Source organism: Artemia sp. Qi Xiang Cuo, chromosome 9 (assembly GCF_049724085.1).
Source record: "Artemia sp. Qi Xiang Cuo chromosome 9, ASM4972408v1, whole genome shotgun sequence".
In the NCBI taxonomy this organism is placed as follows: Eukaryota; Metazoa; Arthropoda; class Branchiopoda; order Anostraca; family Artemiidae; genus Artemia; species Artemia sp. Qi Xiang Cuo.
In genome coordinates this window covers 68,105,730-68,120,548 of record NC_142802.1, presented here as the reverse complement: position 1 = coordinate 68,120,548, position 14,819 = coordinate 68,105,730, and the positions used below count along the sequence as shown (strand labels likewise).

Sequence of the window (14,819 nt, the reverse complement as noted above, 5' to 3'; positions counted from 1 at the left end):
CCAAAACAAAAAAGTGTAAGTGCATCCAAGCTGTCAAAGAGCAGAAATTTATTTGCTTGCGAATGGTATCAGGTTTTCTATTTCAGGTCAACTAGAGGAGGTATAAAACTAAATTAAACGCTACTATTTGTGTCCAAATTTTTAAAAGGGTATATGTTATTAAAAATTGTTGAAAAATTTTCTCCAACATACAAATAGCAGGCTAAACTATAATTTCTTAAAGAAAAAACCGAAAAGATTTAAAGTATTATTTTCTTTTTCCCTGAAAAGACTATATCAATATAAAACAAACAGAAATTAATTAAAAGAAACCTTTCCCACAAAATTAATATATAATTTTATATCTTTTATTTTCAATAAATATATTTATTTTTCTACAATATTAAAAGTATAAGATTTCTTGCAAAAATAACTTTGTTTTTAAGCCTAATTTCATAGTAAAAGCTTTTTTCAATAAAATACTTCTCAAATTTTAATAAATTTAGTTCTAGTTAGATTAATATTCAAACAAGAAAAATTTTTGTCAAGTACAAAGTGAAACAAATAAGAGCAACGAGCTATCGAGAATTTACCTGTATCTGATTTATTCTTTTCTTCGTTGATTTTGTTGCATATAAGGCACTGAGATGGCGTTATGCAAGGGTCACCACACAAATTTGGGCAATAATGACCGCACTTAACTTTCTGGCTACATGGTTCTTGGCATACCAGCTTACTGCTTAAAAATTAAATGAAATATTATTATCAGATGCAGATGGACCAGCATAAGGAAAAACAGTCTTTGTTGATTTAAATAAAAATGATGTGTACAAACTTAAACTGTGCAGCTGAATATCATTTTGCTACGTAGGTAATACTGTCGAAGACAAAGAGAGATATTATTTTCCTAAAGTCCGGGGGTTAAGTGTACTTAAATTTAGTCAGTTTGCATCTGTGATGCAATTTGAAACGCCAATTATAACATATTCCTGGCCATTCACACCGCCCCAATTTAAAAACCTGTTTGGTTTCATAAAAACGGCCTTTCTGAAATTAAAGCGGTCTCTCTGAAATTAGAAAAAAAAGATTTTTTTAAGTAGTCCCTTGGTTTCTCTGTGGTGTAGGGAATCTTTAAGCTAGAGAAAAAATTTTTAATAGCAACAGTATGTACCTCAATTGTGTGGCATCAGTTATGTACATAACCGATACAATTGCCTCTAGTAGGTCTTGAGTTAGGGGTTCTGGTGCGCTCCATGGACCATCTTCAGCTATATGGCAGAAGGCGGAGGATCCAAGATAATGAATAAATTAAAACCTTGGCTTTATGCTCATCCCCAGGATTCCCACAAAGTGCTAGAAATTATCACTGATGTGACTGTGGATTATTTGATTGGCCAGGTTAAAGCAGATGCTCATATGCTGCAAGTGTTCGAATTACATGCAGAATACTTAGGGCCTGATTCCTTAGAAAAATTTGCTTTATCGTACCTCAGGGTACGTTCAGGGTATTGTTCAAAGAGTGAATCTGCTATAAAAGACTTGGGCTATGACCGTGTTTGCAAAAGGTGGTCACTATGCACTGGAAGACTTATCTACCCTAGGTTATGATGTTATTCAAATTGAGTGGACAATTAATCCACAAAAGCAAGAAAAAAGGTACCTCATAATATCACTCTTCAAGGGAATTTAGATCCTTGCGTATTATATGGACCAAGTGATTCCATTCAGAGTGCTACCAAAAATATGGTAGAAAAGTTTGGCAAGAGGTGATATATTGCAAACCTGGGTAATGGTATTTATCCAGACGTGAACCCAGAATCTTTAGATGTTTTTATTGATACAGTGCATGATTTTTAGTAATTTATTTATGACTATGGACCGGGAACTGCAGCCACACGTTTTACGGATGTTCTTTTTGTTTCTCCTTCTCTTTGTGGTAAAACTAAATTTCACTTAATATATTTTTGTTGGAACTTGGACTTGTTGGGACTTTTATATTTATGGCGAGGGCAAACTTTTGTAGCTTCATGTTTATGATAATTAAATTGGTTTTACCAAAAAAGAAAAAGAAAAAAAAAAACCTTCCGGCGGACTGGCGATACTAATCACTTCTCACCTTTCGGCATCAGTACTTGTCGAGAATAAATGTTGCCTAGGTATAAACGTTGGAAATCTGATAGTATATTGCTGCTATTTACCAACAAATTATAAGAGCTTGGCTTCCAAATAAAATTTCTCCCGTACAACAACAAAGCTTGCTAAATCTTTACAGCAGTGTGCCTATGCATCTCACCGTGTTATCCTCACTGGGGACGTGAACTGCGACCTCTCAGTGCCATATCAGTCAAGATCTCAAATACTTCTGTCTTCTCTGTCCAATATATATGTTGTCCCAGATGACCATTCGTATACGTAAATGCATAACTCCGGACCGACGAGTTCACTTGATATCATGCTCTGCTCGAACGGCGTGACTGCGAATGGCTCAAGCCATGTTGACTTTAGCGTATCGGTATCCGATCATTTACAAATTTCCAACTGTTTTGTTATTGATAAAGTTCTCTTTAAAAAAGATGAAAAGAATCGGAAGTGGGAATTCAAATATGACCGGAAGAAAATAAATGCTGTTGTATATAAAGCAGAGCTTGATGCAACACTTGACAAAGTTAAGATCCCTTTCCGACTGCTGCCATAATCCTCGGAACTTGCCGAGTCCAAGAAAAAAAAATTATAATCAACATTTACTGTAATGAAATCACACATGCAATGTGCTGTGCTGAGCATTGTGCCGCTCCTGTACGTAAAGTTCACTCGGGTTCAGGAATACCTGGCTGGTGGATAAATCCGGCTTTACCGCAAATTTACAAATCTTCAAAATTTGGCAAACAATATGGAATGATTGCGAGTGGTCGAAATCTGGTGCCGTTAATGACATACGGTTATATACCAAACGTCATTTTGCTAAGTATCTTGCCAATTACAAAGCTGAGATTATTGACTGCAGGAGCAAGCGTCTCACAACTAACCCAAATGAAATCTAGAGATTCATTGGGGGAAAAAGTCAAAAGGTGTCGCTTCAGAGCTTTCAAGTGAGAGTGACTGGATCAGCTATTTCACCAGCAAATTTTCTCCACCTGTTCCAGTGTAAGAAACCCACTATGAATCACTACTAGTGGATAGTCTAGCTGATACTGAATCACTTATTTGTTTCGTAATAACGGCCTCTGATATTTACAGTGCTATCATTCGCCTCCGAAATTAGTTCTCGCGTGGTTATTATCAATTATATAGTTTTCATTTATTATATGCAAGTGATAAGCTGCTGCATCATCTACATTTGTTCTACCAAATCATTTCTAATTCTGGTATTGTCCCCGATTCTTTTTGTGTTGCTGCATTGACTCCTGTTCTGAAAAAAGATAAGGATAGCCGGTAATGTTGTTTCTAGGCCTATAACAGTTTCTTCTGTTCGACGTAAATTGCTAGAGTTGCTAGTGATTAAGGACGTAAATAAGGCTTGTAAAACTCCGGACAACCAGTTTGTATTTAAGGAGGGCTACAGTCGGGAACACGTGCATTATATAATTGCCAACGTCGCCTGATGGATACGGAGAATAATGGCGAGTTTCTCGTCCTTGCGGCTCACGATGTCTCTCGTGCTTTCCATTCTGGTGTGCATTCCCATTTAACGTATAGTGCGCAAAAGCGAAGTCTCAATCGTTCAGTCGTGCGGGTATTTAAAAATCTGTATGCGAGATTATGTTTTGTCGTGAAAGTACCTACTCATCATGGTTACGTAATGAGTAAAGCCACAATTCGATTTTGGAAAGGAATCCACCAAGGTTGGTTAACTTCGCCTTGTATAATAATAGCGTGGTATAACTCCAGAAAAGGTTAGAATTAGTTTTATTTTTAAGGGTTTGGACCTTTCCATACTCAATTACGCTAACGACATCCTTAATTTAAGTAGAACCATATCGTCTGTTGAGACGATTTTTTCTGTGCTTAGTAGGAAATATGCCGAAATTGGACTCAATTTTAATGCTTCGAAAAGCGAGGTCCTTGCTTTCGACAAATCCGTCGGTGATTTTGGGTAAGTACAGTTAGGAAATCAGAGCGTTCAGTTATCTGATTCCCTCCCACGTCCATCATTCCCCCAAACACATCCAATCAAAATTTTGAGATAGCTGTTGGGGTTCCACCCCTGTTTCTGGTGGCTATCACGACGAACATTGGTGCCAGCGGTGGCTAAATACCACGAACATTGGTGCCAGCGGTAAATACCATGAACATTGGTGCCAGCGGTAAATACCACGAACATTGGTGCCAGTGGCTGTCACCCCGAGCAATAGCCATTTTGTTTAGCCTAGTTGATTTCCAGATAGAAAATATTTTTTGGAGGAGGATACTCCCCCACAACCCTCAGGGCAAGGGTTTTAAGTTAGCCCTGGGGGCATATAAGGTTTTTAAAGAAGGTGTTGTCGTAAAAACTTCAAAAAAAGCTCATTCGATTGGAAATTCAAAGGGCTAGTGCCCTTTTTAATAGTCGAAAGTGATTGGAGGGCAACTAGCCCCCTCCCACGCCCATCAGTCCCCCAAACATATCCAATAAAAATTTCGAAATAGCCATTTTGTTCAGCGTAGTTGAAATTAGGTCTTTGAGGATGACAACCCTCCCCCCAACGGCCCTCAGGGCACGGGTTGTAAATTATGCCCAGGGGGCAAATAAGGTTTTTATAATAACGCGTTGTCGTAGAAACTTCAAAAAGGGCTCATTCGATTGGAAATTGAAATGGCTAGTGTCCTTTTTAATAGTCGTAAGCTATTGGAAAGCAACTAACACCCCTTCCCCGCCCACCATTTCCCCAAACACACCCAATAAAGATTTTGAGATAGCCATTATGTTCCATGCAGTTCAAAGTTCAGGAAATTATGGCTTTGAGCAGGACACTCCCCCCACAGTCTTCAGGACAAGGGTTATAAGTTATGCCCTGGGGTTATATAAGGTTTTTATTGAAATTTTTGTCGTAGAAACTTGAAAAAGGGCTCCTTGAATTGGAAATTCAAAGGGCTAGTGCCCTTTTTAATAGTCGAAAGCGATTGGAAGCGATTATATGCCCTGGGGTCATATAAGGTTTTATAGAAGGCGTTGTTTTAGAAACTTCAAAAAACGCTAATTCGATTGGAAATTTAAAGGGCTATTTCCCTTTTTAATCGTCGAAAGTGATTGGAGGTTAACTAGCCCCCCTTCACGCTCATCATTCTCCCAAACACATCTAATCAAAATTTTAATAGCCATTTTGTTCAGCGTAGTTGATTTCCGGATAGAAAATATGTTTTCGAGGAGGATACTTCCCCACAACCCTCAGGGCAAGGGTTTTAAGTTATGCCTAGGGGGCATATAATGTTTTTATAGAAGGTGGTGTCGTAGAAACTTCAAAAAAAAGCTCATTCGATTGGAAATTCAAAGGGCTAGTGCTCTTTTTAATAGTCGAAAGTGATTGGTAATATTTTTTGTTGTTGTTGTTGTTTAGACCAGGGCATTTTGTATCGATGAAGTTGTCGTTTGAACTTTGAAAAGGGCTCAATCACTAGAAAAGAGAAAGGGCTGATGTCCTTTTTAATAGTCGAAAGTGATTGGAGGGCAACTAGTCCCCCTTCCACTCCCAACCTCCCATTTGCCCATTATAATTTAAAACTGAATGTCCTTAAGATTAAATCAAAATGCACTGTGATAATGCTAATTCCCAATAAGGCATCTCAGCAGTATCCCAAGAACGACTGAAAGTATTATGTTCAAACTTTCGAGGCTACCTCTGCTCTTAAAATTTAACCAAATCAAAATAGTATAAGTGTATCAAAGGTATCAAAGAAAGTAAACATATTTTTTTGCGAATGTCATCCAGCTTCCCACTGTATGCTAACTAAAGGAGGTATGAAACTAAGTTGATCAGTACTATTTGCGATTGGATTTTTAAAAGGCTGTTGTGAACAAGCCATTACCGAGAATTTTTCTCCAACATACAGAATAAATGTCGAGCTATTAAGTTTTAAAAAACGACAAGATATTTAGCTATATTTTCTTTTTCCCTGAAAAGACTATATAAATATAAAACGAACAGAAATTTATTAAAAAAAATTTTCCACAAAATAAGTTTTTCAAAGAAAAGTAAAGAACTCCATTAAACAAAAAATTAGCAAAAATAAAATCAAATAATCTACCAAGCTTGAAACTACCACAAATCATCATCGATAAATAAATGAAACACAAAACAAACAAAAATAACAATAAATAACTGAGTCAAACTCAAAACGAGCTGAAATTAACATAAGTTGGGCGCAAAACCCCTATGCTTTCCCAAGGCCAGAACAAAATTTGCGCTTGACTGAAAAAAATGTAAATGTTTTTACTTTTATAACTTTAATAAATCCAATAATTTTAACATTATGATTACTAAATATCAGTATATGTATATTAAATTGACAATGCACATTCATTTGTATTTTTTCAGTAAAGTGCAAATTTTGTTCTGGCCTTGGGAAGGCATAGGGGTTTTGCGCCCAATTTATGTTAATTTCTGCTCGTTTTGAGTTTGACTCGGTTATTTATTTTAATTTCTGTTCGTTTTGGGTTTCATTTATTTATCGATGCTGATTTGTGGTAGTTTCAAGCTTGGTAGATTAAATATGAAAAAAGATAAACAAATAAAAAGAAAACGCACAAAACAGCAAATATAGACTACACTAATATTGCAAAGCATTCCACCATTCATATCCTGCTAAGCTTCTACTGAACTTCCCAAGCCTTTTATGTACAGCCGTGTACAGATCGGGTTTGATTCAATGGCTACTTAGACACTGTTGCTTTTCCAAGGAAGTTAGTCACAAGAGAAATTTGCAAAATCAGAAAAAGCAAAAGCATATTGTATGCTTATTTTTATCTGAAAAGAAGGAACAAAAATAGAGAGAGAGCGCCAGTACATGTTTTGCAAGCTTTTGAAGACACGAACATACAGTAAGCTTTCCGAACCTTGCTAGCAAAGTCTTTCTATTCTACAAAAGAAGCACGTCTTCTTTCTACAAAATAAGCACGCGTCAACTTAACGTCAAAACCAATAGGTAGACCAAGACACACTATACTAGATGAAGGTTTTACACTCGTGTCATCTAGTTTTACATCTTGGCCAAGATTACTTTACTTGTGAATGAAAACAAGGAAATCAGTTGCAATTTCATTGAAAATAAAGCCAATTCTCTCATGTAAACCTTTCAGTGCACAAAAAATCTCTTCAAAACGGGAAAAAGAACAACACAAATTCAAAACATCATCAGCATAAATAAAAAAAGCCAAAACCTCGTACCGAAAACTAGATTTGGCCACCTGCTGAGCCTCAACCCCACTGCTGTTATATAAAGGTAGTAAAGAGATAGCTCCTTGACAGATTCCTTTTTGGACTGGAATAAGAGTGGAGAAAAACACACAGTGGGCTTATTTCAGCAATAACCAGTATTTCAAAATGTTTAGATAGGACCGGCCTATGCGAGCTGTACTGGAATGGATCTTTTCCCTTTTCGATAACCATAGTGATAGATACTAAAACAGGACGAATCAGGTACTAAACCAAAGATGCTATCTCTGTGCAAGCCACAGATGAAATCATCCCCCTTTGAGAATTTCTTTTTCACTTCACTCACAGTATCACATACGCTGGAGATGAAGACTATAAAGCCTCGACTCCCAGCAGGCTCAGAACGTCTCTTACCGAGTTAGTTTCCGAAACCCAGTTCACGCTGAGGATTGGGCGGAAGAAACTCAGAAGTGTAGGAGTCAGTCCACTCTTCCTCAGAATGGCTTGTATGGCAAAGGGCACATTGCTTATCATTTCCATGGTTTTGACAAATATCCAGATCAGTGAGATGTTGATTTTAATAAGAGTACCCTACCGCTTATTGCAGGCTACCTCGTGCTTAAGCCTGAGGTAACCTGCAATAGTGGTAGGATATATTAATCTTAAACAGAATGTAGTAAGAAACAGAATGGTGAGTGGGAAGTTTCTTTCTTTCCCAAACTTCTTTCAAAACCCAACGATTATCATTCCTGACTGGAGAGCTAGGCTTACTTGGAATAGCACGGAGCATATTCTACACAGTTAAGTAGCCAGAAACGCTAATTGCATTGTTACCGCCAGAAGAGCGTAAATTGTAATCGAAATTATTGAAAGGACAAAGTTTAAATTGGATGTAAACCCACTATTATGGAGTATATTAATGCCAGGTCGTTATTCATGACGGTGAGTTGAGAACAAATTAAGAAGAATCTCTGTCCTAAAGGACAGAAAAGATAACAAATTAAGGCTCATATCGGCTGCAACGATAACAGTAAGGCTTTGTTTCTGTGATGCTGTTATAGCACTTTGAAGTTTACCACAGGCTATGCTAGGCTTTCTTTCATAGATCGAGTTACATTAATCGTTTGTCACGTCTGTAGAGAAAACAGCAACATCTAGCAATTGACTTGATACAAGGAAATCAACAGATTTCTCAAGAAATTGGCCTATGCTGAAGTTTGGCTCAAACAAGCACAGCAACGCCACCAGAAAAAAGTCATCCTCGTCAAGTAAATTCAACAGAAAGTTTTAAATAACTTAAAGAATCAAACGATATCTAAATTCCAATCATGTCCAGGCAGGAAAGAGGTGAGGGGGGGGGGGAAGTAGCCATTTTTAAGTTTGGCTAGATAAATTCTCCCTTTCGTAAAATTTAGAATTGGTGTTAAAAATGTATAGTACTTAATTCGTAGTTTGGCTTGTATTTTTTCATTCATCTTGAACACGTGTTAATGCGCTTTAGTTTCCTATTTTATCAGACTTAAATATCAGACGTCATACCCTCCATTAGCACGAACATTAGAAATTTAATTTGAATGTAAAATGGGATTTCAAGTGACGTCAGGGAGAGTAAAACCGTATTTTCAATTTTGTCCCGTCTGAAAAAAAGTTTAATGAAGTTTATTTTTTTCAGTTTTATTTTAAATTATTTTTTCTGTTTGTCCAATTTTGTGAATAAGACTTGGGCCACAAATTTACTATCCAAGATTTCATATTTTCCTTCACGCCACATATTTGTTAACTTTTTTTATATCTTGTATAACATAATCAATTTAAGGTTCAGTTACGAATATATTTGAAGTAGAACCTAGTGGCGTTAATTCAAAAAAATGTAGAAGGGTGGGGATTAGATCATTCTTTAAACCTAGGGGGGAGGGATGTGTTATTTTTCAATAAAAACATAAAAGGGCATTTTTCAATGAAAAGAAAAACAAAGTGTTTTCAAAATCTAGGGGAGGGGGTGAGATGTAGAGGAGCAATTGCCTCCTTTCCCCGTAATTGACATTCCTGGTGGAATCTTATAAAACAATTCCAACAATAATTTAAAGGTGACGATGTATAAAATCACTGAGCTTTACCTTACTATCGATGAATCACCAGCGTGTTGCAAAGAAGAGGAGTCAGGCATAACCTAAAATGTAAAAAGGATGTTAATGCTGCGAACGTATCCCACTTTAAAAATATAAAAAGAAAAATTTTAAGGGTAAATCAAGTCTGTCTAATTTTAAATGATATCAGTCTATTTGTGATGCCGATAAGGCGATAAGATACCTTGAAGGATAACCATGTCTCGTCCATTACCAATTTTTTTTAAATTTGGGTGGCGGAACTACTTAGAATCGACTAGACGTCCTTGCCATAGCTTTCAGAGCTTAGATGAGAGATCCTAATAAACGATAGAAAAATTAAAAGCCGACACCTATTTTCCTTAAAATCTTAGAAAAACCATCCAACATCTCCTGTTTTGTGCTAGAGATAAGAGATACTCTGGTTTAATGAAACGTACATCATCGTCGATCCAAAAGTGTAAATTTTATTTCTTCGATTAAACAGAGCCAAACTTTCTTCTGGTAAGTTCAGTCCCTAAAAGTTTTCTTGCATATCAAGTAGGAAAAAGTAAAAAATCAGCTGTTAGGGCCCGAGGCCATAATTATCAGATAAATGTGCTTTTCGTAAGCTTAACATAATTTCCAAATTAAATTCATTGCTTCATCGCTGGCCCTAGCAATTGATATGAGACGCGTTTTAAGAATATGATAATTAGAAAGTCTCTGAAAAATGGAAGCTACTGGTGACTAAAGCAGCAAACAAAATTAGTTTGAAAAACGGAGGGTAAATTTTGAAGCTCAATTCAGAGGGCAATTCATACGTGTTAACTACCACAGGTTAGAGCTTTACGCCTCCGCGTCGAAGGTTACTCTTTGAAGTGTGCTGTATTTGAAGTATTATTTTAGTTGAGTTCTGATATAGCTTCTGACTCACGAATAGTAAGATTCTTTTTACCTTTCATATTTATGCATAGTTTAATAATTTTCACATAGGTAGAGTTCAGAGAGAGAGATGAAGGGGATTGGTAAAAGAGAAGTGTCGTATTTTTTTTTAAAACATCTTTCACGAGGGAAGATATAGCTTGGAAAGTGGGACCCAAGGGTCTGGGTAAAATTTGTAAAATAAAAGCAGCGGTCGTTAGATCTGGGTCCTTCTCTCCCCAACACCAGCTTCGAGCGTCGGGAATTTGTAGTGGCGTCGCAGTTAGAGAGCTGAATGGTTAAAGAATTAACCACTAAAGGCTCCATTTACGATACGTTTAAAGGCTCCGGTACATTGTTTCATTTAGATAGCCCGGAGAAGTTTTCAGCATCCCTCCTCCAGCGATCTAGTAATAGCAACCACAGACCCGTGACACTGTGGGCCAGATATTATGGAACTTACTCCCCACAGATAGTATGCTTGTAGCAGCCTCACTGGTAGTATCTGTAGCATTACCACAGCAAAAATAATGTTAGGAGCATTACTTGTAGAACCTTTAGACCACAAAAGATGAACTAAGTGACCATAGCGTGTGGCAAAAATATCGGTATCAGCGGTGGCCCTGTGGTACGAATGCTGGCAACATCGGTTCAAATACTGGTGGTATCGCTACTAATATCAGCACAGAGGAAATATATCATTTGAACAATTCAGATGCTTCGAAAGTTCCCTGTAGCATCACAATTCTCTGTGATGCCACACCTTGGTGAAAAAAAAAATACGTAAAATTATTGTCTTTTCAATCAAATTTCATAGTAAAACAGAAAATTCTCCATAGCTTTCAATGGTGCTTGGTCTTCTAAGAGACGGTCTTGGTCTTCGAAGATCCCCCCCCCCCCGCGGAGATATTACCCTTAGGAAAATTCTCCTCAGTCAAAATTGAGTAGGTAAAGGAAAAGTAAGGCAAATAAAAACAATGAAGAAAAGAAGGGTTGGAATATTCTACCTATTTTTCAAAACAAAGGTAGAATATATGGTGAATTTCTGGTGAAATTTTGTGGGGGAGGGAATTAGCCTAGAATACAAAATCCTGAAATTTCAAATTGAACAAAACGAAGAGAAAGGGACTTTTTGTGAAGTCAGTAACTAGAATCTAAGAAAATACCTCGGTTATGTATTCAACAGCTGTGTCCAATGAAGAACAAAATTAAAATTAAAACATATGATACTTACAATAAAAAAAGAACCCCCTAGAAATAGAAAAAAACAAACAAAGTAGAGCAACTTAAAAGTCCGCCGTCATCATTCTACAGCGTCAGACAATGACATTGATATTTTTTTTAGTTAGTTTTACTTTTAAAATCTTTTGCTGTTTTGAATGGTCCTTTAAATCGTCAGTTTTTATTTAACCTTTATTTAGTTTTTATTTAGTCATTTAGTTTTTATTTTATTCTTAGTTTTTAGTCATGATTTAGTTTTTATTATTCACTAAAGAAGATCAAACATACAACGAGATTAAATATATTATACAGCTAGATTACATTTACAACCAAAGTTTTGTTCAGTTTTCATCGTTGTCTTCGTAAAAAGTAGCGATTCTACATAGCTTTTTTGTTTTATACATTAAAAAACAAACTACATCTCGAACATCTAGAAATCTCTTTTCAAATATACCGCTTTTTTCACTAGTCAATTTAGTTTTATCAGCTAAATATTAAGTACCAGGAGACCAAGCTTCGCTTCTAAATACATATCTTTCTCTCTTTATATATATATATATATATATATATATATATATATATATATATATATATATATATATATATATATATATATATATATATATATATTATATATATATATATATATATATATATATATATATATATATATATATATATATATATATATATATATATATATATATATATACATAAAGAGAGAAAGATATGTATTTAGAAGCGAAGCTTGGTCTCCTGGTACTTAATATTTAGCTGATAAAACTAAATTGACTAGTGAAAAAAATGTATGTATATATATATATATATATATATATATATATATATATATATATATATATATATATATATATATATATATATATCATAGTTGTAACCTAGTGGCAGCTGTAACCTAGTAAAGAGCGGACCACAGCCCATAGTAATCAAAAAATGAAAAACGTGTTTTTCAAAAAAACTGTCTAGTGAGAAAAAATCGCCATTTGACACTAAATCAGGAATGGTAACTATTGTTTCGGTTAATTTTAGAAGTAAAAGTTTATTGCGAAAACAAATTATGGTGATTTCGAAAAAGAGCCTGAAACCCCTTGAAAATGTCGTTAAATCGATATAAAAAATGCACCATTGGAATCAGCATGGTCGAAAACCTTTTGTAGGATAACTACAGTTCCATCACCTTGAACGCCAAGGAAAATGACTTTTTTGCATGCTTAGCACTAATCTGTCTCCTTTTTTTTTTTTTCTAGAAGGGCTAGGGGGTGGCCAGAGCATCATGGAGAGCTGTATAAAAGTTCATTCGAACGGAAATTAAATTTGTAAGTGCCCTTTTTAAGTGACCGAAAAGATTGGAGGGCAAATAGCCCCCCTCCCTAAAGGCCCCCCAACAAGTCCTATAAAAGTTTTGAGATACCCATTTTGTTTAACATAGTTCAAAGGTCCAATATATATATGGTTTTGATGATGATATGGCCCTTCTTAGTCCCTGGGGAAGGGTTGTATGTGGTATCGGGTGTATCGATATCGCGCGTATCGGTGTCGTGCGCATTGGTATCGCATGTACCGTTTCAGGAATATCGGTATCCGCTGTTGTTTTTTTTTCAGCCATTTTCTAGGCTCATTTTTTTTAAAGCATGCCCCGGCAAGGTATCATGGTTGCAGTGGCAGCCGCAACCTATTAAAGAGCGAACCACAGCCCATAGTAACCAAAAGTAAAATAACAAATTTTGAAAAAAACTGGCTGGTGAAAAAAATTCCCATCTGACACTGACTCAGGAATATTAGCCTAACTATTATTTCGGTTTATCCTATAAGTAAAAGTTTATTGCGAAAAGAAATTTATTGTGATTTCGAAGAAAGCCTCAAACCTCTCGAAAATGGCGTCAGATCAAAATGAAAAGTGTATCATTGGAATCAAAATGGTCATAACCTTGCAAAAGGAAATTACAGCTCCCTTCCCTGAATAACAAGGAACATCCATTTTTTGCAACGGTAGCACTGATCTGTCTCCCTTTTTTTTCTTTTTTTTTTCAACAGGTCTAGCGGGCTACTACAACATCATAGAGAGATTTTTAATGGCTCGTTCAAAAGCTGTTTCTTATATCTACGTACTTTTTATAAATTCTTCTATCTGCAAGTGCTATATGGCACTAAAATGGCAATTTTTGTGCTATTTCTCAAAGGGTTTCACCGTAAACAGGCTATATCAATCAACACGGTTTGAACTTCAAGAGTAATTAGAAGTTTCTTGAATATCATTTTAAGTTTGACTATATGATCAGAAAAAGAGATTTGTATCCAAAGATCCCTATTACTGTGTTCATGCCTGAGAATAGGATTGAAATTACAAACGATTTCTTCGTACACTCCATCGCATATATGCTTACTTTATTTTCAATTCCCTTAGCTAAAACGTCTAGCGAATTAAAATCAACTTGGTGGACTGTGATGAAAAAGTTGAGAGCCATGGCTAATTAACAAAAAAGCAAAGAGAGATAACCTGAGTTACAGGCAAAGCTGGCATAAGCCTTTTATCAGAATTGTATAAAAATGATGTCATTACACTTATTGACATACAGTCTATCATCCATCCATCCTAGGGCAGAACTAAGGTTTATAGGCATCGAGTAAGGGTAATTTAAATAGCATATCAGTTCTGTGAGCCCTTTATGGCGATTGAAGACCGGAAATAAAAAGTTTTCTAAAATTCATTACTCTATGCTCAGTCCTTCGGACAACTGAGATAGTTCATTTTATATGAGTTTTGCCTACTGGGAAAGCCCACTGGAATTGCAATGGGGATGACCGAGATTTTTGGGTTGCCTAATAAAAAAGAATGTCCACTGGACTTGTATATAAAATGGGGGACAGCTGCTCCCTCGCCAGCATTTTGCTCTCACCAGCTATAATACCAATAGGGGGTAATATACAGTCTTAAATTGTAAGAAATATGCTTTATGATCACTTGCAATGAAGATCAAATAAGACATAATATGAACTCTGGAAATCCGATTATTTCTCTCCATACAAGAGTGAATTTCAAGCTATGATACAAAATCTAAAAGCTAATCTATAGTCCTAATACTATCAAGATGGCCTTAATTCAAACTTGTGTACAAACTAATCATGACATGTCCTTTTAAGAACCAAAAAAAGAGCCAGTCGTTGAACTGAGCCATTGTGATACCAAATTAAACGTAAAGAATAAAGAAAATCCTAAAATGGATTGTTGCTTTATCTTAAAAGG

The 14,819-nt window shown here is 35.9% G+C and overlaps 1 protein-coding gene and 1 pseudogene across 1 annotated transcript in view; one reads left to right on the top strand and one right to left on the bottom strand.

The window, feature by feature from the left end:
- LOC148948966 (NFX1-type zinc finger-containing protein 1-like) overlaps positions 1–14,819 on the bottom strand; it is a 147,372-nt gene that overhangs the window by 16,095 nt on the left and 116,458 nt on the right. Inside the window, exons 17-18 of the mRNA XM_089095073.1 lie at positions 9,446–9,498; positions 573–718 (exon numbers count right to left, since the gene is read on the bottom strand). Of these exons, the coding sequence (XP_088951199.1) occupies positions 573–718; positions 9,446–9,498 (199 nt within the window). The remainder of the gene's footprint in view (positions 1–572; positions 719–9,445; positions 9,499–14,819) is intronic.
- On the top strand, positions 1,145–1,836 carry LOC148948967 (uroporphyrinogen decarboxylase pseudogene; annotated as a pseudogene).